The following is a 26,586-nucleotide window of genomic DNA, read 5'->3' as shown; positions in this document are numbered from 1 at the left end:
GAGATCACCAGTACTGAAAGAAATGTAACTTATGTTCCATTACTAAAAACTGATGGTGAATCTGTAACAATATTCTTTGTAAAGGACAGCATTATTTAAGAGAAAGGATGGGGGAATTACTAAAAGTGGAATTTGGGCAGATGATGGCCAGGACTGATAGTTGAAGAAAATATGAATATGCTTTAAGCACAACTAAGGATATTCTTGGCATTGAGGTACTTTTCTAGGTTGAATTTTTAGTATAACAGGATTTTAGAACAGATCTCATGAACAAATAAGAAAATTAAATTCAAGATGTTTATTCAGGTTTACTCAAGGAATATTGTAGAGTTAGGCTCAGAACTCAGATTTCATGATTGCAGTCCATCTTAGTTCTTTGTGTATCTATATTAGATGTGCAGAATGATAGGTTTTGTAAAGTACAAAGATGAGCAAGACTTGTTCTTTGCCATAAGAGAATTTAAACCAATTAATTTAGTACACAGGAACTCAGTGAACTACACATTTACAATAATAATTAAGCCTTTTTTTCATTTATGCATTTATTCATTCTTTAGTATTTGTTGTCTACCATGTGTCAGGCTCTGTTCTAGTTTTAAGCAATACAACGCTGAACAAAATAGATGAAGTTCCTACTCCAGTGGACCTAACGTTCTGGTGGAGAAAGACACACACAAAAAAAACCCCATAATTATATACTGAGTTATGTGATGATTGTTGTGATGAAAAATAAAGTAGCGTAAAAAGGATAGAGATGACTGGAATTAGGGAATGAGTGTTGCTGTTATTTGGAAATATCATGGAAGTCTTCTGATGAAGTGACTTTTGAACAGAGTCCTGAAGGTTAGTTTCCTAGGCAGAGCCAAGAGCCAAGTGTGGCACCACGGGTCTGTTAGGCTGTGAGTGTTGAGGTTCAGGGAAAGGTGAGTGAGGGGTCTTTCCACCTCCTCGGCCTCAGGAAGATGGAGATACAGGGTCAGTGGAGATGTGTGTGTGCTCTTCCCTGCAGTTCTGCCTGATGGAAGGGTGACAAGTCAGATGGAATATCCCTGTGTCATGCCTGGCTAAGAGGTAGTATGCCTTTGTTGTACTTGACCCTGGAAGTGAGGAAATCCCTTACCAGGGATGTGATATTTGATCGGGGATAAGAAAAATGAGTGTACTAGGAGAGTAACTGGAATGGCCTTAAGGGCTAGAGCTCAGGAGAGGTGGGAAATTAATTTGGGTAATTGTTAGTGGATAGAGTCCATTTAAAATTCAAATCAATGAACTCATCTAGGGGAAAGCATGTTGAATGAGGACAAAAGAGATTCTGGAATGCAGTCTTGGGGAGTAACTATCTTAAGGGGGCAGAAAGGGAAGGGAGTCAAGCAGAGACAGGGAAGCAGAGAAAGGAGAGAAAATAGCTAGGAAACTGAGGAAGGGAAGAGTTTTGAGAAAAGGAGTGGTCTGCAGTGGCAAATGCTAGATAGCCAATGGTCAGTCAAGTTGAACTGGGGGAAGGTGAGGTTGTACTAGGCCTGAGATGTGGAAAAGGGTAGCCATTTATAACTAATTTACATTTAAAGCAATTAAATTAAGTATTGAATCCCTCAGTCTCATTAGCTACATTTCAACAATTTAATACCCATATGTAGCTAGTAACCACCCTATTGATTAGCACAGATATAGAATATTTCCATCATTGCAGAAAGTTGTATTTGACAGTACTTACTAGACCCTTATAATATTAGAGAAAATTTAAATAACAGTTTAATTTTTTTTAATGGTAGCAATAGAGAAAATACTAAAAGATGAACTATGCATTGTCAAAAAACTGATTAAAGATCAGAGTTGGGGAAAGATAACTTAAGCTTGAAGTTTGGTAGCAGAATTGGCAATTTGGGCTGAGCCTTCAGGGTCAGTGAACTTGTGAGCTGTTGAGCAGGCAAGCAGCAAGAAAGTAGGTACAAAACTGCAGATCACTCTGAGCAACCAGTTTTACTAGACAGCATTTAGGTAGATGGAGTTTTGGAGTTGCAAGGCTATGTTATTGGAGATAAAACATTTCTGTGGAATGAATAATTGGGCCAAATTATAGAAGGTTTAAATATTGGGAGCTTATTTTCCAAAGACTTGGTGCTATCAAATGTTTTTAAGCGGAGGAGCAATGTGGTTAGTGATAGCTGGTAAATTAATCATTCTCTTCTAGGTCCTTTCTTGGTCTTTGTTATTTGTTGTACTACTGAGCAATTTTGCTTTATGTCTATATATTGGTTTTTAAAAATCTATAAATAATTTCTGGAAGTTGTAAGTTTTAATAACTGTATTTGCAGAGGAGAAAATATACCTCAGAGAAGTTAAATTACTTGCTAATGATGGGGCTAGCTTCAAGAATGAGTAATTTGGGTAGACTGGCGATAACTTACCTCAATGTCAAATAAATTACAATATATACAGATTTCAATATATGGTGACCTTCCTTGCAGTAGGAACCACATCTTTATCATTTTTTCAACTTCTAGTACCTAACATAGTAAATGAATGAGTGAGGCAAGAGTGAAAGCAGGGATATCTATTGAAAGGGAGATAGATGCAAAAGTTGATAAATAAGGTAATGTGGGTCTGGCCTACAGGGTATTAATGGGAATTGAAAGAAAGGACTTGATGTGAGAAAGACATTGTTAGGTAAAAATCATCAGAACTTAATGACTTGATCAGATGTTGGGGAAAAGAGTTTCAGATGACTCAAGGGTTTAGGTCTGAGTGATTGAAAGGAAGATGGTACCATTGAAAAATCAGGCAACAAATCAGCATGGAATGTTGATTCTGAAGAAAACTGCTGAATGCTATTTTTGACAAAGTGTTTTATAAAACAAGCTTAAAGCCCTTTTTTTGTTAATAGAATTTTAGAACAAGAAGTTAATTTGCAATGATCTCGAAACATATAAGTAGCAATGCTTTGGAATGAAGTTTTTGAGTGAAGCTAGGACTGAAGAAAAAACTAGGTCTGTGAAAAAACAAAGAACGTTCCAGAGAGAATTTCACAGGTTGGAAGATTGACTGTAATTTCCTGAAGCCTCGGGATTTTTTAAAAAAAGGATTTAGTTTCCTGTGTAAACTTAATATTGTATTTTTTTTTTTTTTGCTATTTCTTAAAAGCCTAATGCACCTCTTAATTCATTTGATAAACTGTGGGTGCTCTTTAGATTCATATTCTGGTATATGAGATTAAATCACTTCTGAGAAAATTTGTTTCTTTTTTAGATCTTGCCATATTCAGAAGTTGCTGAAGTTCAAGAGACAGTGAGTAATATATATGGTGCTATATTTGAAATATTAACATTTTTATATTTTTTAGTGTTTCAAATTGGATTCTTAAAATATATTTTCACTGTATTTAATCACAGATGAGTTTGTCATTAGAAGTAGCTACTGTAGATTGAAAAGATCAGTTTAAAAAAATCATTTTTATTTTTTCCAAAATGTGAATAGGTTAAATCTTTTTTTTACTATAAGAATAATACATACCAATGTGGCATTAACAACATAAAAAGATAATAATAAATAAAATCTTACATTATAAAGCAAACCACTGTTAGTATAAGTATGTTCACATGTGTACATCTTACATATGGAATTTTATAAAAGTTGGAAGCATATCATACAAACTTTTTTATAGCCTACTTTTAAAAGCCAGTATATGCCCTGGCCAGGTGGCTCAGTTGGTTGTAACATCATCCTGTACACCAAAAGGTTGTGGGTTTTATCGTAGGTCAGTGCACATACCTAGGTTGCGGGTTCCATCCCTGGTAGGGACATGGATGGGAGGCAGCCGAGCGATGTCTGTCTGTCTTTTATTTTCTCTCCTTCTTCTCTCTCTAATATCAATGAAAAACAAACAAACAAACAAACAAACAAAAACAAACAAAAAAAAACCCAGGAAAAGCAAACAAACAAAAAGAACATATCCTTGGGTGAGGATTTAAAAAAAGACAATATATAATGATGTTTTTCAGTCAGTGGAAAAAAACCTGTAATGACTACGTAGTATTTTATTGTATGAATGTATTTTTATTTAATACCTTGTTTTAAGTTGGTTATTGTTTTGATATTGTAAATGATATTGTGGTACATACCTATGGACACATCTCTATGACCATATTGGATAATCACTTTAGTATATATTCCTAGAAGTGACTCAAGAGTGGTGTCAAATGTATGATTAGGTTATTTTTAAATAAATGCCTGGCCAGCCAGATCATATTCTCTATTTAGCAGTAATAAGCTCTGGTTCCCAGAAAAATATTTCCTTAAAATCTCTCCTGTAAAACTCAGGGATAAAATGTACACATGTATGTTTTGCAGGGGATTGCAGGGATATGAAAAATTCAGTTACGTGTAGAGTGATGGCTCCCGTTGAAAGAACAGACAAATCTCAGTTGCATTATATTATCCCTCACTGAAGTTTCTTACTGTAAGGGCCAAAAATAACACTAAGTAGAACACTCTTGAGGTGTTTTATGTAACCCTACTTCTGAATTGTGGCTTCTGAGAATCAGCTGCAGCAGGATTGCTTCTAGGAATAAACTTGATAAGCTTTGTTGAGGGAAGAGGTGCCACCTCCTTGCATCTTTATTTTCAAGTGGTACTCATATCAGTGCTTGATAAGCTCTTTGTGCTTTCACTTAAGCTCAAAAGATGATTTAAGTCAAATCAATACATATGTTAAGGAGGTGCTGTGCAAAAGACAATGGAATCAAGCTACTGTATAGATCTCATGGGATTATTTCTGCATAATAGGGTGGCTCTCTGTCCTAGATTACTCAGGACTGAGAGGTTTCCCGGGACAAAGGGTGTGCTTGATTATGAACTACCTATTCCTTTACATTTCTTAAAGATTTCAAGTTTTATGCTAATTTACATGGCAAATATGTAGAAGTACATTAAAACAAAATCACACTTTTTTTTTGCATAATGTTCTTCTGAGATTTGTGGACTAATCAGTAATGACTTAGATAATGGTTGTATTTCATGTTTTTAATTAAAGTACATTAGTAGTATACTGGCATATCACTCTAATTTTACTATTTTCAAAATAGAGTAGTTATTTATATGTTAAAGAAATTATTGAGGTGACTTTGTGGACATTGTCTACGGGATTATGGTAAACATGATAAAGTACTCAAATTTAGAAAATGTGTTTGTTCTATCTTAATAGTCTTTTTCTGAACAAGCTGAGGAAGAGTCCTTTGAGGTTCTAGTAGTATTGTATTTTGGTTTGCTAACAAAAGCCAAAAAGACTGGCTAGCTTTTTATTTTCTTATTTTGAAATATCTTACAAAATACTTGTGTAGAGTGTTTCCACATCAGTAATTTCACATTGTCTTTATTCATGCATTATACAATATAGAACTGCACAAATTAGACCCCAGTCCTAAAAGTAATAAGAATAAGAAATTAGTAGTGTACAGTTTAGTTATGTGCAGAGGAATTCAGTGTTATAAGTTACTTGGTAAAATTAATTGGTAATCTTCAATTACTTATATCCTATTTCCTGTCAACTTCACTTGCAAGCAACTCTGGGAGGATTTTACTTGCATCCCAGTCTAATGCCTTTATATCCATATCCTTCTGAAGATTTCTGATGACATGCTTATTTTTTATTGTGTTTCTGCTTTTATTTGGAGTTTCAGCTTGGTTCTTAGTTCTGCTGTTTCATTATATGTTTTCTGGTGCCTGTTCTTTCATCTTGTGACATTTTTTAATCTACTGTGATTAAGCCATTGAGGTCATATATCCTAACCCTTACACATATCATAATTTATATATGTATTTTTTACCAGCCTACACATTTCCCTGTACAGGTCTGATTATCCAACTGCTTGTTTAGCACTTTGACTTAGATGTCTAATAGGCATTTCAAACTTTACTTGTTTCAACCTGCGCTACTGCTATTTCTCCCTGTAAACTAGTTCCTCTCACTGCCTTTTGCATCTTAGATAATGACAGTTCCATCCTTTCAGGTGCTCAAACCTCAACACTTGACATCATTTTGATTCCTCTTTCTTTCTTTTTTCCCGCCATGCTTGGTCTGTTTAGAAATCCTGTTGGTTCTACCTTAAAAATATATTTAGAACTCAACAACTTCTCATCACCCTTCCTGCTACCACCTTGGTTCAAGTATCCTTCATATCTCCCCTAGTTTATTGCTGTAACCTAACCGATTATACCTTTGTTTCTCTAGTCTATTCTCAACATAGCAGCCAGAGTGATCCTGTTCAACATGATCACATTATGTCACTCCTTTTCTTAGAACTGTTCAGTGGCCTCTATCTTATTCAGAATAAAATCAAAGTCCTGACCAGGTCCTATAAAGTCCTGCACAATCTGGCATGCATTTACTTCTTTGACTTCATCTGCTGTTACTCTCATACTTGCATTGTATTTCAGCCTCTTTGGCCATTTACTATTCCCCAAACACTCCAATATTGCTCCCTTTCCAAACCTCTATACTGGTTCCTCCCTCTGCCTGGAATACTCTTCCTTTTTATGTCCTAAAGTAAGTTACCTCATTTTACGCAGTCAACTCTGGAGTAAAGCCTTCTTAGGACACCCTGTCTAAAGTTTTAACTCCCTCTTCCCTAGCATTTTATATATCCTCATTTTCTGCTTATTTTTCTTTTGTACTTATCCTATATAATATAACAAATTTTTACTTCTTTATTATGTTACTGTTCATCTCCCACACCAGACCGTATCTTCCACAAAGGCAAGATTTCTGTCTGTTTTGTTCACTACTCCTTGGTGGCTAAAATAATAGGTATTCAGTAAATATTTGGATGGATGGATTATCTATGATTGGAGTAGTCTGTTTATTTTGATTATTATTCACTGGCTCAATCTGAAAAAATACTGGATTAATTCAATAGAATCAGGTTTACATGACATGAACATGGTTGGGGATATAAAATTAAAAGTCATCATAATTTTGAAACAAATACTCAGAAGTTACTGTATATGCTAGGGGTTATTTTCTGGCAGTAAGCAGGCAAGGAATACAGCTGCACAGGACTTAATGCTGTTAATAACAAGATTTGAGAGTATAACGGAACTGTATAATGAAAGTGAATTTAACCTTTAGTCCTACACAGAAGACCAACTCAAAACTTTCAAATATGATAGGCCCTGTGCAATTAAATACTCCCAGCCCTGTATAAATGGTTATAAAGATTGCTTTTCTTTAGTAAGTTTCTTGTAAGTCTAGGGAACCTAGTAATTATTTATATCAGCACAAGAACCTTTTTTTAGAAGATATCTGTGAAACATTTGTAAAGTTTGTCACAGTTGTCTCTATCAGTTTAACTTCTGTTTCCCAATATTGTATTAGTTATTTATTGGTGATAATAAGTCATCCTAAAATTAAGTGGTATAAAATGACAAGCATTTATTGTATTACAGTTTCTGTGGGTCAGTTTTGCTAGTTGTCTCTGGCTCAAAATCTCTATATAGTTACAGTGAAGCTACTGGGAGGGGGCCTGCTGCTGTCTGAATCCGAAAGCTTGACTAGGTGGATGGAGAGGGGTGGGGAGGGGAGCGGAGAAGGACCAAGATGTGGGATATTGTATCTGCTTCAAAGTTTACTTAGTGGTTGTTGTCAGATCTCAGTTCCTTTGCATAATGGGCCTTTTTATGAGGCTGCCTCACTATGGGGCAGCTGACTTTCCCCAGGGTAATCTATCTATTAATTAGAGACTGCAAACAAAATGGGAAGTCATAGTCTTTTTACAGTCTAATCTCAGAAGTGACATGCCTTTACTTCTGCCATATTCCATTCGTTAAAAGTGATTTCAGCAAGTCTAGCATACACTCAAAGAAAGGAGATTATACACCAGGAAGTGTGGGGGTCACTGGGACATTTTAGAGATTGCCTACCACAAATACTTTAATCTCTTTCTACATGCTTGCTAGTTGTACTAATGTGGTAATAAGGACTTGAGCAGTTAGTTCATTGTCACTAAATCTGTATTTTTTTAAGGTTATACTGGAGAACTGAAATTAGTTTATAGAAGAATGTGCTTAAATGGGCAACTACAGATTAATGAATAGAGCAAGCACCTTTATTTGTTTGTTTATTTATTTATTTGAGCAAATGCCTTTAAAAGGCATTAGAACACAATTTCAAGCATTGTGAAATAATCATCACTTTAGGGAACTAACAGGGCCAAGATTTTTTCCTGGGAAACAACAGAAGCCCAAAGCAAACAACTGCTACTATTCTTTCTTTTTTTGTCGTAGTCAATTAAGATTCCCTCATTCCCTTTAAATAAGGTCAAGCAGTAACATAATTGGTGGGAATTTTATTTTTCCTTTGGTACTTTAGTTTTGATTTACTACCATACTTGGTATTTGAAATGAAGGAGAGCTAAGGACTTTGTTCCTACCAAGGGAGACCAACACACTTGTCTATAGGTGACATTTAGTGAAATGTCGTATGTTAAAATAGTTACTACACAACAGGTCAACAGTCTTTTTTCTGTTTCTTTTAGTTGATTACAAGTTAGTCATTTAACAAAATTTTGTCTGACCTAATAAAATTTATCATTCTAATCAGTATTTCTCTTTTGCCACTTGTGAAAATAATTGTTCTTTTATAATGTCTTTGTAAAGGCCTTTGCACAGTGCTTGCAATATAATAAGAACTCAGTAAATGTTACTTTCTTTTTATAGAAAAAATAGACTGAATTTCCATGTAGTGTTAAGTGCTTTCATGGCATGCAGAACTAATATTTAATAGTGCATGGGTTTATATTTTTTAAAACCATTTAAATTAAGAATGAATAACTTTTGGCTGTATCCTACATTTCTAAATAATTTTTACTACTCCTAACCCGTATCTTAAATTATAATTGAAAATAATTTTTGACTAGAGTAATTTTCAAAACAAAATACTTGAGTGATTTTATTTTTCTTTCTACGTTCATTTTATAGAATAAAACAAATATTGAATAATGCCTAAGCCAAGATCTTTTTTATGTGTAGAAAAGGAAATTCTTTGTGAATCATGAATATTAGGATTGATGTGCATGTGCTTTCTACTTATAAACTAATGCTATTTTCCTTGTCCTTTTGTTTCACTGCTGCTTCAATCCTGATGCATTGTGCTTCTTCCTTGTTTGGATTGTATTTGTTTGCTGCTCAATTACCCTGCATTAAAAGCTTCTTGGTGATAGCAAAGATGTCCTTGCACCATCAAGTAAGTAGCTAAAGTTTGAATGCATGTTTGGAGACATAGACATAATAATACTTTAATGTGTACTTATAAAAAGCATATGATATTTTTGTTTTGATTTTAAGTATTCTGCTTTTCTTCCCAGGCATTGAAATACAAAGTAAAGAATATATGTGATCAGTCAGTGTCTACCAGTGATTGATAGTATTTGTATATTTACATCTTGATTATCTAAAGATAGATTATTTACTTTATTATCTAATTAATAACTTAGGACCTTTTCTTCGTAGTATTTCTTTCTGCAATCACCACAAAGCATAGGACACAATACTTTGATGCTGGACATGGTATAAGAAATTCACTGCTATATGAAAATGGGAAATACTGTTTTATTTTGTCAGAGTTTTTACATAATAGATAACTTGGTTATGAAAATGTTTTATTTGTACTTTGGGATTTTATAAGTGAAACATACTCATATTAGGAATGTAGAAAATTTTCCCTTTAAATTTATGTCCAAAATTATTAATTTTTACTAGACTCTGTCCTAGCTTTGGAGGATATACAATGAGTTAAACATGCCCTGCACTTAAGGATCATTATAGTCTAGCAAGGAAGATAGACCATGGATAGATCATTTCAAAGCATGGTGACAAGGGCAACATTTGTATTAAAAATCATAGACTACTAAGGTGGAAGGAAATTTGGATATTATCTAATAAACAAGCATTAATTTTATAGATGAAGAACCTGAAGCTAAGAACTGAAATGTCCAAAGAATAGAATTGGTTACTTGCCCAGAGTGTCTTCTACTAGTTTTCAATAAAATATTCTAGCATTGTGAATCAGACAAAGATTTTTAACTTTATTGAAGAGCAACAAGAAAATTATATTAATTAGAAAATTTTAATATGTTTCCCTAAATAGTTATCTGACTATTGCAAGTCAGTTTACCACTTTAGGACTCATTTTTTGGTTGTTGTTTCATTGGCAAAAGGAGGGGACTGAGCAAGATAATGGTAAAGTTTTTCTAGTTGTAAAATTCTTTGGTCTAGAACAGTTGCTACTTGTCTCTAATACTGCTTATAATATGTGTGTATTTTTTTCTGTAGAGAGAGATGATTTAAGGTAATATGCTAAAATCCCTTGTTAACTGCAACATAGTTTTAAAAATATATTGTTTACTATGCAACCACCATTATTAGAATAGTAGAAATTTTGAAAGTAAAGTACACAATACCAAAACATTCTTATGTTTTCTTATTCAGCCTTACTTGTTGGCAGATGTTTTTAATGGATTTTTCAGTTACTCTGATTACCCCATACATTCAGATGTTGGCTCAGGTGAACTGATTGCCACTGCTGAACTTACAAATAGAAATTAATTTTCAATATCAATTGAAATGGTTCTATTTTAGAAACAGGGTTTTATAAGTGTATATCTTTAATTTTTACTTGGAGTAAAAGAAATTTATTATGGTTATATGTTTTAAGCATATGTAAATAAAAATATGCAGCATATATTAAGGGTGAGTTTATATTGTACTCTGCCAACAGGTAAAAAGGGACTGTATAACTATTTCCTGGAGACAATATATCTTTTAGAGTGAAAAGTAATTTCATATAGTACTTTATTAGGATCTGTACTATTTACCAACATATTTAAATTCTTTAAGTATTTGAGAAAAGGTATACCACCTGAAAAGGGGAACTTAGGATTTACATAGAGATTATTTATGACTTTAAAATAATTACTTAACTTCATTTTATCTTAGCTTTCACTTAGAGTTAGGGCATACACCATACTCTGAAGCTTGTAAAATTCTTCAGATTTTATATAAATGAGTTGAATTCAGAAGGTAAAGAATGATAGTTACAGAGTCATATTCTTCTTAGAAGTTCCAGCTGGTATGTTAATTATATTGCTGTTAATTATTCCAGTGTGATTAGTTTCTACTGTAGTTAAGATAGTAAAGCATTTAGAATAGAATAGCAAAGTAGGTTACTTCCATTACAAAGTACAACCAGGAGAGGGCACTATAATGCTATCTTTAGCAGATAAGGGAATTGTAGTTTCAGAAACTACACTGAAATCATATAGTGATTGATTTCTTAAATATTTATTCATTCATTTAGCAAGTATTTATTATAAATTTTATGCCAAGGGATACAGATAAAAACAAAGTCACTATCTTTTAAAACTTATACTTAAACCAGTCTTCAATTGTGCAAATCATGGAGGATATCAAAATGATTTTTATATTATGCAAATCCTTTTTGGTTTATATAGTAGTTAATGTTTGTGAATGGGGTGAGAGAAAAATATATAAAAATAGGTTTTCTGTTTTTTACTGAAGTGTACTCTATATATTGCTACTTCTACAGCGCTCACTTCAAGGTTATCAAAATCATAATCAATCAGTAAGAAGTTAGAAATGGGTGAACGAACCTAAATATACGCTTCTTAGGACTATTCCCTTTCTTATATACTAAAGACATTCAAGATGTAGATACCTATGTCTTACTGATAGAATACTTAAGCATACTTTAATTCTATTAGTTGTTCTTCTCATAATGTATTTTAAATTAGCCTTAACTTACTGTCTTATACTGTAAAAAAATGTAGCATACATAGATTATAAAGCATAACTATACAGTCAGTACATTTTGAACTTACCACTTAAGAACTTGAATCTTAAAAATATTTCATGTCCATCTTTGTACTTCTTTCTACTTGCCCTGTGCCTGCCAACCAGAGATGACTGTTTTGTATTTTGTATCATATTTTGTTTTTTTTTTTTAAATAGATTTTCTTTGTTATTTTTAAATGATGTATGTATCACCAAGGTTTGCTTGGTTTTTTATTTTATCAGAATGGTAGCATGATAACATGTCACCTTTTAGGACTTGTTTTTGTAATTAACATTTTATTCCCAAGATTCAGCCATGTCATTGGGTATAGCTATAGATCATTCCTTTTTTCATGCTACATACTATTTTATTATATGCATATGCCACCACATATAAATCCATTTGATTTTCAATTGATGAGTAGTTTTGAATATTGCTACTATGAACAGTGTTACTATCAGCATTCTAATTTTTATCTTTTGGTGCACACATGCAAGAGTGTCTCTAGTTACAAAGCCAAGAGTGGAATTGTTGGACACACAGGGCATGCTGAAATTTAATAAGACAGCTCTGAAGAGTTTTCCAAGGTGCTTGTATTGGTTTATACTCCATCCATCAATGCTTAAAATGTCTCATTGATCCCAACCTTATATTTGATATATTAAGACTTACAAATTTTTGTCAGTTTTACTGAGTGTAAAATATTTATTTCATTGTGATTTTGATTTTTTTATTACTAAGAGAGTGAGCATCATTTTGTATATTTATTGACCATTTTTATTTTTTCTTCCATGAAATTACCATTCACATTTTCCCTCCATTTTTTTGTATTCAATTTTTTTTAATTGAGGCATAATTGACATACAACCTAATATTAGTTTTAAGTAAACAATGTAATGATTCAATATTTGTACATATTGCAAAATGATCACAGCAAGTCTTATTAACATCCATCACCATACATAGTTTTAGATATTTTTCTTGTGATGTGAATTTTTAAGATTTTCTCTTTTAGCAACTTTAAAATATGCTGTACAGTATTATTAACTATAGTCTTCATGCTGTATATTACATCTATTTGACTTAATTTATTTTATAATTGGAAGTTCATACCTTTGACCCCTTTTTCCCACTGTGCATCCCCTTCCAACCTCTTAACCTCTGGCAGTCACAGTCTGTTCTCTATATCTATAACCTCAGTTTTTACTGTTGTTTGTCTTTTTCAATTCTACATACCTTATTTGTCTTTCTCTGTCTGTCTTATTTCACTTAGTATAATGCTCTCAAGGTCCATCGTGTTGTTGCAGATGACAAGATTTCATTCTTTTATGGCCAAGTAATATTCCATTATATGCATGAACTGCATTTTCTTTTTTATTTTATTTATTTATTTTTTTTTTTTTTTGGTTTTTCAATTACAGTTGTCCCCTTTTCCCCCAATTTCTCTCCCCCACCCTGCATTTTCTTTATTCATTTATTCATTGGTAGACACTTAGGTTGTCTTCATGTCTTGGCTATTATAAGTAATGTTGCAGTGAACATTGGAGACCATGTATCTTTTCAATGTAGTATTCTTATTTTCTTCAGCTAAATACATAGAAATGAAATTGCTGGGTTAGATGGTAGTTCTATTTGAATTTTTTGAGGAACCTCCATACTGTTTTCCATAGTGGCTGCACCAATTTACATTCCCACTATCAGTGCAAAAGGATTTCCTTTTCTCCACATCCTTGCCAACAAATCTTTTTCTTTTAAATAATAACCATTCTAAGGAGTGTGGAGTGATATCTTATTGTGGTTTCTGGGTTTGATTTGCATTTCTGTGGTGATCAGTGAAGCTGAGCACCTTTCCTTGTACCTGTTGAACATCTATGTGTCTTTTTGGAAGAATGTCTGTTTTGATACTCTGTCCATTTTTTAATAGTTTTTGTTTGTTTGCTATTAAGATGTATGAGTTCTCTTTACATTTTGGCTATTAGCCCATTATCAGATATTTGACTTGCAAATATTTTCTCTTATTCAGTAGGTATCCTTCTCATTTTTTTTTCTTTGCTGTACAGAAGCTTTTTAGTTTGATATAGTCCTACCAGTTTATTTTTGCTTTTAGAGTCAGATCCAAAAAATTATCACAAGAGTCTGATGTCAAGGAGCTTACTGCCTATGCTTTTTTCCTAGGACTTTTATGGCTTCAGTCTTACATTCAAGTCTTCAATTTGTTTTGAGTTAATTTTTGTGCATGATGTAAGATAGCGGTCTAGTTTCAAACTCTTGCATGTAACTACATACTTTTCCCAACACCATTTATTGAAGAAGCTGTCCTTTTCCCCATTGATTTTATTGGATGCTTTGTCTTAAGTTAATTGCCAATATAGGCATGGATTTATTTCTGGGCTCTTGATTCTGTTCCACTGATCTATGTCTTTTTTATGTCAATACCATACTGTTTGTATTACCATAGCTTTGTAATGTAATTTGAAACCAGGATGCTTAATACCTTCAGCTTTGTTCTTTCTCAAGATTTCTTGGCTATGCAGAGTCTTCTGTGGTTTCATACAAATTTTAGGATTGTTTTTTCTATTTTTTTTGGAAATGCCATTGGAATTTTGGTAAGGATTGCATTGAATCTGTAGATTGCTTTGGGTAATATGGGCATTTTTAACAATATTAATTATTCTGTTCCATCAGCATGGAATATCTTTTCATCTGTTTGTATCCTCTTCAATTTCTTTCATCGATGTCTTAACAGTTTTCAGTGTAACGTAGTTCCTCCTTACCCATGGGGGGGATACATTCCAAGACTCCCAATGGATGACTGAAACTGCGGATAGTATCAAACCCTGTATGTATTGTTTTTTCCTATATACATATGCATACATATATATGATAAAGTTTAATTTATGAATTAGGCACAGTAAGATATTAACAACAAATAATAATAAAATAAAATAAGTATAATAATATACCTTAATAAAAGTTATGTGAATGTGGTCTCTCAAAATATCTTATTGTATTGTACATACAGCATGGATATGCTGAACAAAGTCAGGAGTCACGTCTCAGATGGGATTGAGTGGGATGGCACGGGATTTCATCATGCCACTCAGAATGACACACAACTTAAAACTTATGAATTGTTTATTTCTGGAACTTTCCATTTTATATTTTTGGATTGTGGTTGACCATGGAAAACCAACCATGGAAAGTAAAGCCGTGGATAAGGGGCAACTACTGTATAAATCTTTCACCTCCTTGGTTAAATTTATGTCTTGGTATTTTGTTCTTTTTGATGCATGCCCCCCCCCCATTTTTATATTGCAATGTTGGTTTTTTTCTAATTGATTTATGAGTTGTTGTTTTTTAACATTCTGGATACTAACCTTTTGTTAATTATGTGTTGCAAATATCTTTTTTTCTTTTCCTTTCAATTTCTTTATGGTATCTTGTTTAATTCTTAATTTTAAAAAATATATAGTGAAACTTATTCTTTTAGGTTAGTCATTTGTTTTATTTATTTTTAAAGAATTATTCCTTACCCCATGTTTATAAAGATACTTTCTTATATTTTCTTCTAAAAGCTTTCAAGTTTTTCTTTTTACATTTACGTCTTTAATTTTCATAGAATTGTTCTTTGTGTGTGGTTTGAGGGTAGGGACCTCTTCTTCCAATATGAATAACCAATTTTCCTAGTATCAGTAATTGAACAGTCTTTTTTCCCCCTACTTTTATTATATATCTAGGCTCCACATAATCATGGGTTTATTTCTTAGAGCTCTCTATTATGTTCTTTAGGTCACTTTGTCTTTCCATATCAGCACCATACATTTTTAATTTCAATAATAATTTTTAGGAGTTAACTGGATTTTGAATTAGTAACTGAAGAAGCCACCATATACTTTTTGATGGTGAAGTTTCATAAAAATATAAAACGTTCACCTTCAGTGTGCTAGGACTCTACCACGACTTGAGGACTTATGGGAAAATAAGGAAGACAAAATTTCTTTCTCTTAGGGAATTTACGGATTAATGAAGACAGATAATAAATATCATGAATTCAGATAGTGATAGGAGCTATACTAAAAATCATGTGAAGTGATAGAGTATAACTGTGGTGGAGTGGGCACTAATGGAAAAAACCAAAATAATTGATAAATTATGCTCTATTAAAATAGGAACTTATCAAAAGGCACCATGGAAGGGCTTTTCTGAAGAGATGATATTTGAACACAACAACAAATAATGAGAAGATTTGGGGTAGGAGTATTTCTCCTGTATTTCAGGTAGAGGGAACAAGAAGTCTAAAGGCGCAGAGACTGGGGCAAGATGATGTATTTTGAGGAATACCAAGAAGGCTGTTATGACTGGAGCCAAGGGAGTAAAGAGGATAGTGTTAGGGAATGAGGTTGGGAAGATAAGCGGAGGGCCGACACTATTGGATCCTTAGGCCATAGAATTCATTGCAGGTTTAACGAAGAGCCATTGAGGATATTTCTGCATGATGCGTAAATCTGGTTTAGGATTTACAAAGATTGCTTGAGTTTCTGTGTAGAGAATGAACTCTACGCAAGCGAGGAGCAAGCCGTAAAAGTCTGGAGACTAGTTAGAAATCTGCTGCTATGATCCAGTGGAGAGATAATGGTGGCTTGGAATAGGGCGGTAGTTGTAGAAGTGGGGATAGATAAAAAGACTCCAGATAAATTTTGAAGGCAGAATATAAAGATCTCAGAGATAAATAGGATGTGAAGTGTGAAAGAGAAAAACATCTAAGGGTATTTTTGCCTGAGAATGTGGGGAGGGAAATAGTGAATCCATTAACTGAGTTAGGAGAGAGGCAGGTTTGGAAGATAGGTGGAATAAAAAATTATGTTCTGGATAAATTTGAGTTGCCTGTTAAAGAATAGAGGTGATTATAAGGCAAGCAATTGGATATAAATTCAGTAGGAGATATAAATTTCAGAGTCAACAGTAAGTAGATTCTTTTTTTAATGGACTTGATGGGAAAATAATTTTTTTATATCTTGGATGATAAATGAAAGTATTTTTAAATTTTTGCTTTGAAATTTAAGGAGCTAAAATATAATTTTGAAAACTTAGCACAATAGAAAACATGTTAATTCAGTTTGATTAAAAGATACAATGATTAAAATGTGAACATGAAATTCTGGTTAAGATAAAAATTAAATACAGAGTGAAGACAGAATCATTCTGGTTCAAAATAAAAATAAAGCTTTGTCGGCTGAAAATGCAGAAACATAAAAGGACGTGGAGATCCTAGGGCATGTGCTTACTATTATTTGCCCTATTCCTCCTTTAACTATTTGTCTCTTTTCTGTTTTCTCTGGAATGAGGCATTGCTTTCCTCTGTTATAGCTTGGCTAAGTGGGTGAATAGCAGCCTGAAACACTATTTAAATTGGTTATTGAGGCAGCAACCTTTTAAGAGCCTGATTTTGTAACCAAATTGTCATAAGTTAGAATCTTACCTCTATTATTTAATCTTAGGCAAGGCAAGGCAAGGCAAGGCAAGGCAAGGCAATCTCTGAACCTCATTTCCCATCTTTAAAACAGGAATTATACCTGCTGTCCATGAAAATTAGAAATTCTAGTGATGTAAAATACTATTTTATACTGCTACTAATTTGGTTTTTTTTATGATTACTTATGAGGTTTAGTATCTTTTCATATGTTTATTGACTATTTGTGTTTCCTCTGTGAAATGGCTGTTTTTTGCTTACTTTTCTATTGGTAGATATAAAGAGTTAATACTCATATTAATAGCACAGTAAACCTTGGAGTACTTTTTCTTACTGTTTAATATATATTTTCATTTTTATGATGTCCATAATGTGTATACAGTAATTTTACTCACACACACATATCAGTTTATTTGGGATTGATAGCAAGTTAAAAGAAAATAAAAAATTATGCAAATTTATTAAAGTTTTGGGTTGGTAAAATTAATGTAACCATTGAGGCATGTTCAATCATAGTCCTATTCCATATTATTAACTATGCCATTATAAAAATCTAGCACTGAAGTTCTAAATTCCTCCCCCCCTTTTTTTCCTTGAGCTGTGATAGCAAACAGTGAAGAATCTCAACTTCTGACCCCAGGAAAGATGAGTCATCGCCAAGGGAAAGAAGCTTATGCAACGCCAACCAAAGATTTGTATCAGCCACCTTTTAGTCCAGCAAGTCCTCATAGCCAGGGTAAGAGTTGTGGTTTTAATGGTTTTTGTTGTTGGCTTTCTTTTAAGGGGAGAATGACATTTTGGGTCTATCATAACTTTTTTCGTTTGAACCCTTTGACTTTATAGCAGTGGTTCTCAACCTTCCTAATGCCGTGACCCTCTAATACAGTTCCTCATGTTCTGGTAACCCCCAACCATAAAATTATTTTTGTTGCTACTTCATAACTGTAATTTTGCTGCTGTTATGAATCGTAATGTAAATATCTGATATGCAGGATGTATTTTCATTGTTACAAATTGAACATAATTAAAGTATAGTGATTAATCACAAAAACAATATGTAATTATATATGTGTTTTCCAATGGTCTTAGGTGACCCCTGTGAAAGGGTCGTTTGACCCCCAAAGGGGTCACGACCCACAAGTTGAGACTGCTGCTTTATAGGGTTTTTGTTTGTTTTATCATTCATCCTACTCTTGAAATGAGTACATTTTTCTTTAGAGTTCCTTAATTTCTCATATTCTCCAGCATACTTTTTTAGTTATATTATTCTTCAGATTATTGATTCTCAAACTTTGTGGTCTCAGGACTCCTTTATACTGGTAAAAATTATTGCAGACCCCAAAGAACTTTTGTTTATGTGGGTTAACTTATTGATATTTACTGTATTGTAAATTAAAACCAGGAAATTTTTAAATTATTTATTATTCATTTAATATTACAGTAATAAACCCATACATGTGACTATGAATACCATGTTTTTATGAAAAAATAACTGTGAAAAGAACGGTATTCTTTTAAGTTCCTCAGCCTTGTCGTTATTAATATCTTGGGCTGGATGACCTATTGTGTGTGCAGGCTTGTGCATTGTAGGATGTTTTGCAGCATCACTGGCCTTAACCCACTAGATGTTAGTAGCACTTTCCCCAGTTGTGACAATGAGTCACAACATATCTCTAGACATTGCCAAATGTCCCTTGAGGGACAAAAATCGTCTTTGATTGAGAACTACTATTTAAAATTTTTTGAAAATCCTTTTAATTTCTAGCTTAAAAAAAGACACCTGAATTTTTATATCTGCTTCTTCAGTCAGTCTGTTGTGATGTGATGATTTGATATGACAATTTGACCTCACACATACGTGTCATTGGCAATAATAGCTTTTATATGCAATTTTGGTTATTCTTATACTACACCAAAATTGACAAGTGGTACTTTCTTAAATCTTCATTGAATATGGAATATGAAACGTTACCGGTAAGCTTTTTGTACTTTTGAATTAAAACCCATTGATTTATCTTGACCTTTGAATGGCTCTTTAGTCAAAACCGATTTTGAAATATTATGCATTAGTCATTTGGAAAATAGTCGCTCACTGAATTATGTAGATCTACCTAGTGTTGATACATTTTATATTATACTATAAAGAGGTGCTTTATACATACTTCTCATTTTTCACATGGAATATTAAAACCGCCTGTACTGAGGGTTTATGATTAATATTTTCACTGCTTCATCAAGAACATTCATAAGTGAAACTGGCAAATTACTGCAAGTTCATTTCATGGCAGTGAAGAAATCAGTGTCTACTACTACAGTTTGATGCCTCTGCTTTGATTTGTGCTAAGATGCCAACAGTTTTACCCAGCATTGCTTCTCTACCATCAGTGGAAATGTCAGTGCAATGAAAAATAATTATGAAAAAGTTTTTAACCTTCTAGACCCTATAAAAGAGTATTGGGGACTCCTGGCAATCATGGATCTCACTTCCTTATTCTTCATTGATAAGTTTTGTATATTGGATTTTACTCCTTAGCTAAAGTTTATTTAATAAAATTCTTTGGACTCTTCTGTGGTACTACTGATAACCATGGTGGAAAGACCTCTGCTTTCTAAGCCAAGAACATTGATGTGAGACAGAAACACTGATTGGTTGCCTCTCATACGCACCATGACCGGGGATTGTACGTTCCCAGACTGGTAATCAAATCCACAACATAGGTGTGCTCTCTGACCAGGAGTGAAACCTACAGTCTTTTGGTTTTCAGGATGATGCTCCAAACCAACTGAGCCACACTGGCCAGGGCTAGATGGGAACATTTTTATATGGCATTGTTAGAACTGGAAAAACAGTACCAGAAGATAAAAATAAATGCTTTGTTAACATTTATTGCTTAGTTAGTGAATAAGTTTTTGGAAAGTTAGCATTTTTGTTGCCAAAATGTTTTTGAAGCCTGAAAATGTGTATATGACACATTGATATAAATAAGTTTCATTAAGACAAAATTCTGAAAGGTACAGCCTACCTGGTTTTTCCACTTTGTGCACCAGAATTTTGACTTAGATATGGTTTATCTGATTCATTTATCTGTGCATTAGGATATTTAGAGGAATTCTTTAACTTGAAATTTAATGAATGAACAAAGGGCTAATTACTAGTAATTTACCCTCATTTATATCTATTAAGAATATTTTCAGGCAAACAGGGAATTTGAGAAACTAGTACAATGAACACTAATATACCTATCATGTCGATTTAAGCAGTTATTAAGCTTTGTTGTCTTTGTTTCATTTATTTAGGGGTGGGCTGAAATATTTAGAGTAAATTATGGACCTCATAATGTTGTGCCTCAGAATACTTGATGCATCTCTAAAGTTCAGAACATTTTTATATAACCAGAAAACATTTTATTACATCTAACAAAATTAATAATTATTTAACTTAACCTAACATCTGGTCCATATTCAAATTCCTCATGTTGTCCCCAAGTCTTTTTCAGCAAGCTTGTTAAAGGTTCAGAAACTGCAAGTGTTACTTGGTAAATTAAATTGATATTATCTTGCTACATATTTATCAAAAATACAGAATACTTGCCTCTACATGTATCAAATAAGAAAAGGAAAATTGCAGCAGTAAACTGTGTAGGTGAAATTCTTTTACCACTCTTGCTAAGAGTTATCAACCTCTTAGACTTTGGAAACAAATGGGGGGAATTCTCAATAGAAAAGAGCTGAGAAACTAGTGCAGGTGAGATTTGATAATCATTTAATGTTTTATATACATATATAGATATATATACATATATAATCTTTCATAAAAACCCAGAATTATCTTCTGGAGGGCAGGCGCCTTCTCCAGCTAGATGAATGTTCTAGGAAGCCATCTGTATCAGTGCACCAGCTGGCATTGTTGGCTTCAGTGAATTTTTTTTGAAGACTCTTTCAATGGGTTTGCCCGTTTCATGATGGGTGATTTACGAGCACACCTGCCCACGCCATGCTGAGTTTTCAGCAGTTTTGATAAAAGATGGCATGACCCTTGTGCGACTAATTTTTGTTTCCCCGGATGAAAAAAGTTCTCAAAGGGAAACGTTTTGAAGATGTGGAAGAGATGAAACAAAAACTAGCAGAAGCACTCAAAGGCGTCAAAATATACAAGCTCACAAACTGTTTTGAGCAGTGGAAAAAGTGTTTCAATAGGTGTATTGCATCAAATGGAGAGTACTTTGAAGGTGACTGAAGTTTAAACATGTAAGAATAAATACACAATTTTTTATAAATACCATTTTTTGGGGGGGTACCCCCTCGGGTGTGTGTGTGTGTGTGTGTTAGAGAGTGAGAGAGAGAGAGAGAGAGAGAGAGAGAGCGACGACATTTATGGGAGTAAAGTATCCTTTAGTGTTCTTAATGTTCATCTTACTGTTTTGTTAAAAAATAATAAGGCCTGGCAAGGATAAGACAGACTCCTCTAATCTTTGTAAAGAATCTTAAAACAAAGCTAAATTATTCTTTCTCACTTGTCAATAAATGCTCTCAAAGTATTTCAGCTTCCACTGTAGAAGCATTGGGAAAGCTGAAGAGTGAACATAGATGTTGCAACATTTCAGAAGAGAAATTTAGAAAAAAAATCTTATTCTGATTTTCTTAATTTGCCAAATATTATTATACATTCTCTTATTATTTAACAGGTACTTTCATAACTGTAGGAAGTAACTACACAAATTCAAGGAATTTTAAAACAGAAACAACAGTATCTTAAGAAATAACTTCAGAAATCTGACATATTTTGAGGGTTGAAAAACGAAGTAAAAAATTAACATGAACTCTAACATAATAATTCTAAAGAAAACAACCTATGGCTATAAAACAAAGTGCAGCACTTTTTATTATTCATGCTTGTAACTAGAAACTTCATTTAGATGCTTACATTTATGTCATTCCCATTCTTAAAAAGTCACTGGCTGACTCTTGCCTAAAGCAGTGGTTCCTAAGTCTGGCTGTGTCTGAGAATCACCTGGAACATTGCTTAGATACAGATTCTACTGCAACCTTTTAAAATCTCTAGGGTGAGACTGTGCACTTATAAAGCTCTCCATGTGTATCTGATGCAGTAACATTTGGATGAGCAAGTAGAAACTGGCAGCAAGAGCATAAATTGCAGACTGTATAATCCAGTTGTTTGTGCTCTTAGTATGTCTGATTTTACTCTACCCTTCCAATTTTGTTTTGTGCTTCCTCATGTCATGAACCCAGACAGATGGCTTTCTTCACTATTCCCCAGTGAAACTATGCTTTCATTTATTCTGGTCCTCCCCTGTGGAATACCCTCTCCCTTCACTTTCCTTATTTAATGCTTCTCAAAACCCAGGCAGGGTGCTGTCAATAAAAAATGGGCTCGGAGTAAGGATCAGATCAAGAGTGCTTCTGTAAAATTCTTTGTTGAGACTTCAGAAAGATGTAAGACAAGTCCTTTTAGAGCGTTTCAACTAGAGACTTAAAGAGTCTTAAAGACAAACCTTTTTAGAATGTTTAAGCTAGTCAAAAAACCTTCTAAGGACTCTTAAGTCTGATGTTCCTCAGCACAATGGCACTCAGCCCAAAGTAGAAAGTGGCCTGTCTCAAAGTGATTTGTGGATGTGGCATTAATGAAGTCTATTCCAATCCTATCCCTGGCTTTTTGTAGGGAGACAGATAAGTTATCTTTTGAGGTAATGGGATTTTGGCTTAAGAGGAGTTGTATTTAAGCTCTATGTGAGGAGCTAAACCCAAGGAGAACCATCTGCACTCGAACCTAATTTCAAGGTAACAAGATCCCGGTCTTACATCTAGTGCTGCAATAGGATGACATTTTGGTGGGGGTTGGGGGTGAGGGAGGGCATTAAGTGTATTTTGCATGTGGAAGGAAGTGAATTGGGTGAACTGTGGTATATTTCATTTTGAAAGACAACTGTAACATTATCTTTTATCTCTCATGCTCTTCTTCTATATGTCCTTGCAACTTGCCCACCAAGAAATGGAGTGTATTCTTACTCCACCTCTACCCCTATTGAATCTAGACTTGCCATATGCATCTTTTACCTGCTGGTTTCTGCTCTTGTAAAGCTTACAGTCTCATTTTTAAGTAAATAAATGCAATTTTGGGGATGATCTTCATGTGCTGGTAGCTGTTCTCCAACATGACCCTCACATGTAATATTGTTCCTGTGTTTGCTAAAAGGGAGTCCTACAAGGGAGTAGATGGCTATGCAGCAGGAAAATAATGACATTTGTTTTGATGATATATGTTGGAATCATACTGATAGCCACCATCTATCTATTGAGCACTTGGAGTTTGGGTATCATGCCAGAAGTTGTATGTGCAAAATTATATTTAACTCTTGAAACAACCCCACGAGACATGGGCTCGGTTACTATGTCTGCTTTACAAGTGAAAAAAAACCTAAGGATTAGGGACAGTAAAAATTTGTTTAGCCCCAGCCAGTGTGATCCAGTTGTTTGGAGTGTCACCCTGTAAACTGAAAGGTTGCAGGTTCAATTCCCAGTCAGGGCACGTCACTGTGTTGTGGGTTCAGTCCTCTTTGGGCTCTATGGAGACTTGTTTGACCTTAATGTATGTCAGTTATTCTTTAAGAAAGATAGACATAGATTAATCGGGCTTATAGTCTCCCTTATTCTCTCTACTTTTGAATAAGGGCAAAGCCACAGAAGCCTAGTGACTCAATTATAGCTCATCCCTCTGGATCACATTTGAGATTGTTATCAAAGCTTATTGAGTTAATATAATTTATCTTGTAGCTACCTTTTCACTTTTTGGTCATAAAAGGCTATTTTGCATGACTTTTTATTATTTTTAATTATCTTTCAATTGTGGTACTTTGTGAGAGAATATGAAATGTTGCTTTGCCAAAACCTAAATGAGTCCACTTGAAATTAACTTTTAAGTATTTAAAATTTTGAAAACTCTGAAATTAAAAGTTTTATCTACTTAATGAGTTTTATTTAAATTAATTTAGATCATGCTTGGTTCATCTAGGCTGGAATTACAATGTTCATATTTAGTTCTGTGTTTATCTTCCAGTTACTTCTCTTAAACTTGGGAAGTCCTTTCCTTGAATGCTCTGGCAGCATTAAACATGACACATCTACAGCTTAAAAGAAATCTTCAAAGAAAAGGAGGGTTATCTTTGACAGGGAGTTTACTAGTGTGAAGATGTACCAGATTCCCCAAGGTGACAATTGCAGACATTGCTGATATAATCTCAGGTGACTAACACTGAATACCTCATTAAACTGGCTCACAGACAGAAGGAGACCTAGGAGTTAGTTTCTTCCATGAACCGAAGCAATTCCTCCTTCCTTGGTAAGGCATTCTTAGGATCAATTCTGAAGATATACGAGATCATATGTGTAGGGAACACATAACAAGTGTGTTCTTGAATATGTGTGTTATATTTCATGAAGATTGTTTTACCTGAAAGAGAACTTGAATTTATCTCCCCCACCCCACCCCCACTACCTTTAATTTCTCTTCCCTGAATGCTGTGCTTTGTTTTATAGCTTATAGGTTGTTTTCTTTAGAATTAGTATGTTAGAGTTCATGTTAATTTTTTACTTAGTTTTTCAACACTCAAAATATGTCAGATTTCTGAAGTTATTTCTTAAGACACTGTTGTTTTCTGTTTTAAAATTCCTTGAATTTGGGTACTTGCTTTCTAGAGCTATGAAAGTACCTGTTAAATAATAAATGAGAATGTACAATAATATTTGGCAAATTAAGAAAATCAGAATAAAATAATTTTTTCTGAAATGTTGCAATATCTGTGTTTACTCTTCAGCTTTTTCAATGCTTCTACAGGAGAAACTGAAATACTTTGAGAGCATTTATTGACAAGTGAGAAAGAATAATTTAGCTTTGTTTTAAGCATCTTTACAAAGATGAAAGGAGTCTGTCAGGCCTTTATTACTTTTTCACAAAGCAATAAGGTAAACATTAAGAACAATAAAGGATACTTTCCCCCGATAAACGTTATATATGTGTGTGTATATATACACACACATATATAACGTGAGTGTGTGTGTGCGTGTAGCTTAAGACAACATTAAATGATTATCAAATCGCACATGCACTAGTTTCTCAGCTCTTTTCTGTTGAGATTTCCCCCTATTTGTTTCCAAAGTCTGAGAGGTTGATAACACTTAGCAAGAGTGGCAAAAGAATTTCACTTATACAGTTTACTGCTACAATTTTCCTTTTCTTATTGAATGCATGTAGAGGCAAGTATTCTGTATTTTGATAAATATGTAGCAGGATAATATCCATTTAATTTACCAATGAACATTTGTACATTTTCTGAGAGAAGATAAATAGTACTCACATCTGGAAGTACTTCTGTTGTTTTCATTGCCTTTGGTTGTTGAAATTTTGAACATATCTAAATCTGATTTAAGGATGAAACAGTGAAAGTTCAGCAGACCTGTCTTTCTAGGTGAAAGAAGGATGTTTGTGACAGATGGACAAATAACCCCTGTGTAGTATTATCCAAGGATCTCCTTTATGGAACTGGCCTTACTTAGCCTGCTCAGTACATAGTTCCATACTAGAGAGTAAGTAAGAGAAAACAAAAAATGTTGTTCTCAGCTACTGCCTTGAAGAGTTTAATTTGTAGTCAGAAAATTTAGGAACAAGAAGTAGGGAAACATGTAAGGGAACTTTCAGTTCCAGTAACATGGCAATCTGGATGTTCAAAACAAAACAAAAAAATACCCAGACCAACCAACAAAAAAAACCTCCCTGGTAAGAACATCAAAATGCTAGATACAGTGTTTTAAAATTTGATCTTTAAAGTGTGGCTGAACTGTCAGTGAAGTAACAGAATTAATAGAAGGGTGGCACAATTATTGAGTAGGAATCCAGATGATCTCTGGAGCCAGCATTTGTCCTAACAGTTGCTATTATCTGAAAGTCTAAAGCTTAGTGGTTTTGTTTGTTTGTTTGTTTGTTTTTTTAAATATGCTCTATTGATTATGCTGTTACAGTTGTCCCAACTTCTTCTCCTTTTGTTCCCCTCTGCCTACTGACCCCCCTCCCTCCAATTGTCCCCCATCCTTAGTCCATGCCCATTGGTTGTGAATATAGTTCTTCTCAACATCTTCCTATCTACTCCACTCCCTCCTGCTATGCTTCTTAATTCCTGTACCATCTCTCTCCCTTTCCCCTCTTCTACCTCCCCGCTGACCTCCCCTCAAAATGTTCTCCATACCTATAACTCTTTTTCCA

At 33.8% G+C, this 26,586-nt stretch overlaps 1 protein-coding gene across 6 annotated transcripts in view; it reads left to right on the top strand.

Moving 5' to 3' along the window:
• Positions 1-26,586, top strand: part of OSBPL8 (oxysterol binding protein like 8) — a 166,513-nt gene that overhangs the window by 57,265 nt on the left and 82,662 nt on the right. The window contains exons 3-5 of one of the 6 annotated variants that reach the window (XM_090273639.1): positions 3,247-3,285; positions 9,199-9,235; positions 17,911-18,048. In XM_090273639.1, the coding sequence (XP_090129765.1) occupies positions 3,247-3,285; positions 9,199-9,235; positions 17,911-18,048 (214 nt within the window). Of the gene's footprint in view, positions 1-3,246; positions 3,286-9,198; positions 9,236-17,910; positions 18,049-26,586 lie in introns of those variants that run through there. The other 5 variants (XM_090273640.1, XM_090273643.1, XM_090273645.1 and 2 more) reach the window with 5 other exon arrangements.

This window comes from Furipterus horrens, unplaced genomic scaffold (assembly GCF_987537825.1).
Source record: "Furipterus horrens unplaced genomic scaffold, mFurHor1.1.pri manual_scaffold_4, whole genome shotgun sequence".
Taxonomy (NCBI): Eukaryota; Metazoa; Chordata; class Mammalia; order Chiroptera; family Furipteridae; genus Furipterus; species Furipterus horrens.
Note: the sequence above shows the minus strand (reverse complement) of the source record. Positions and strands in the feature narration are given on the sequence as shown.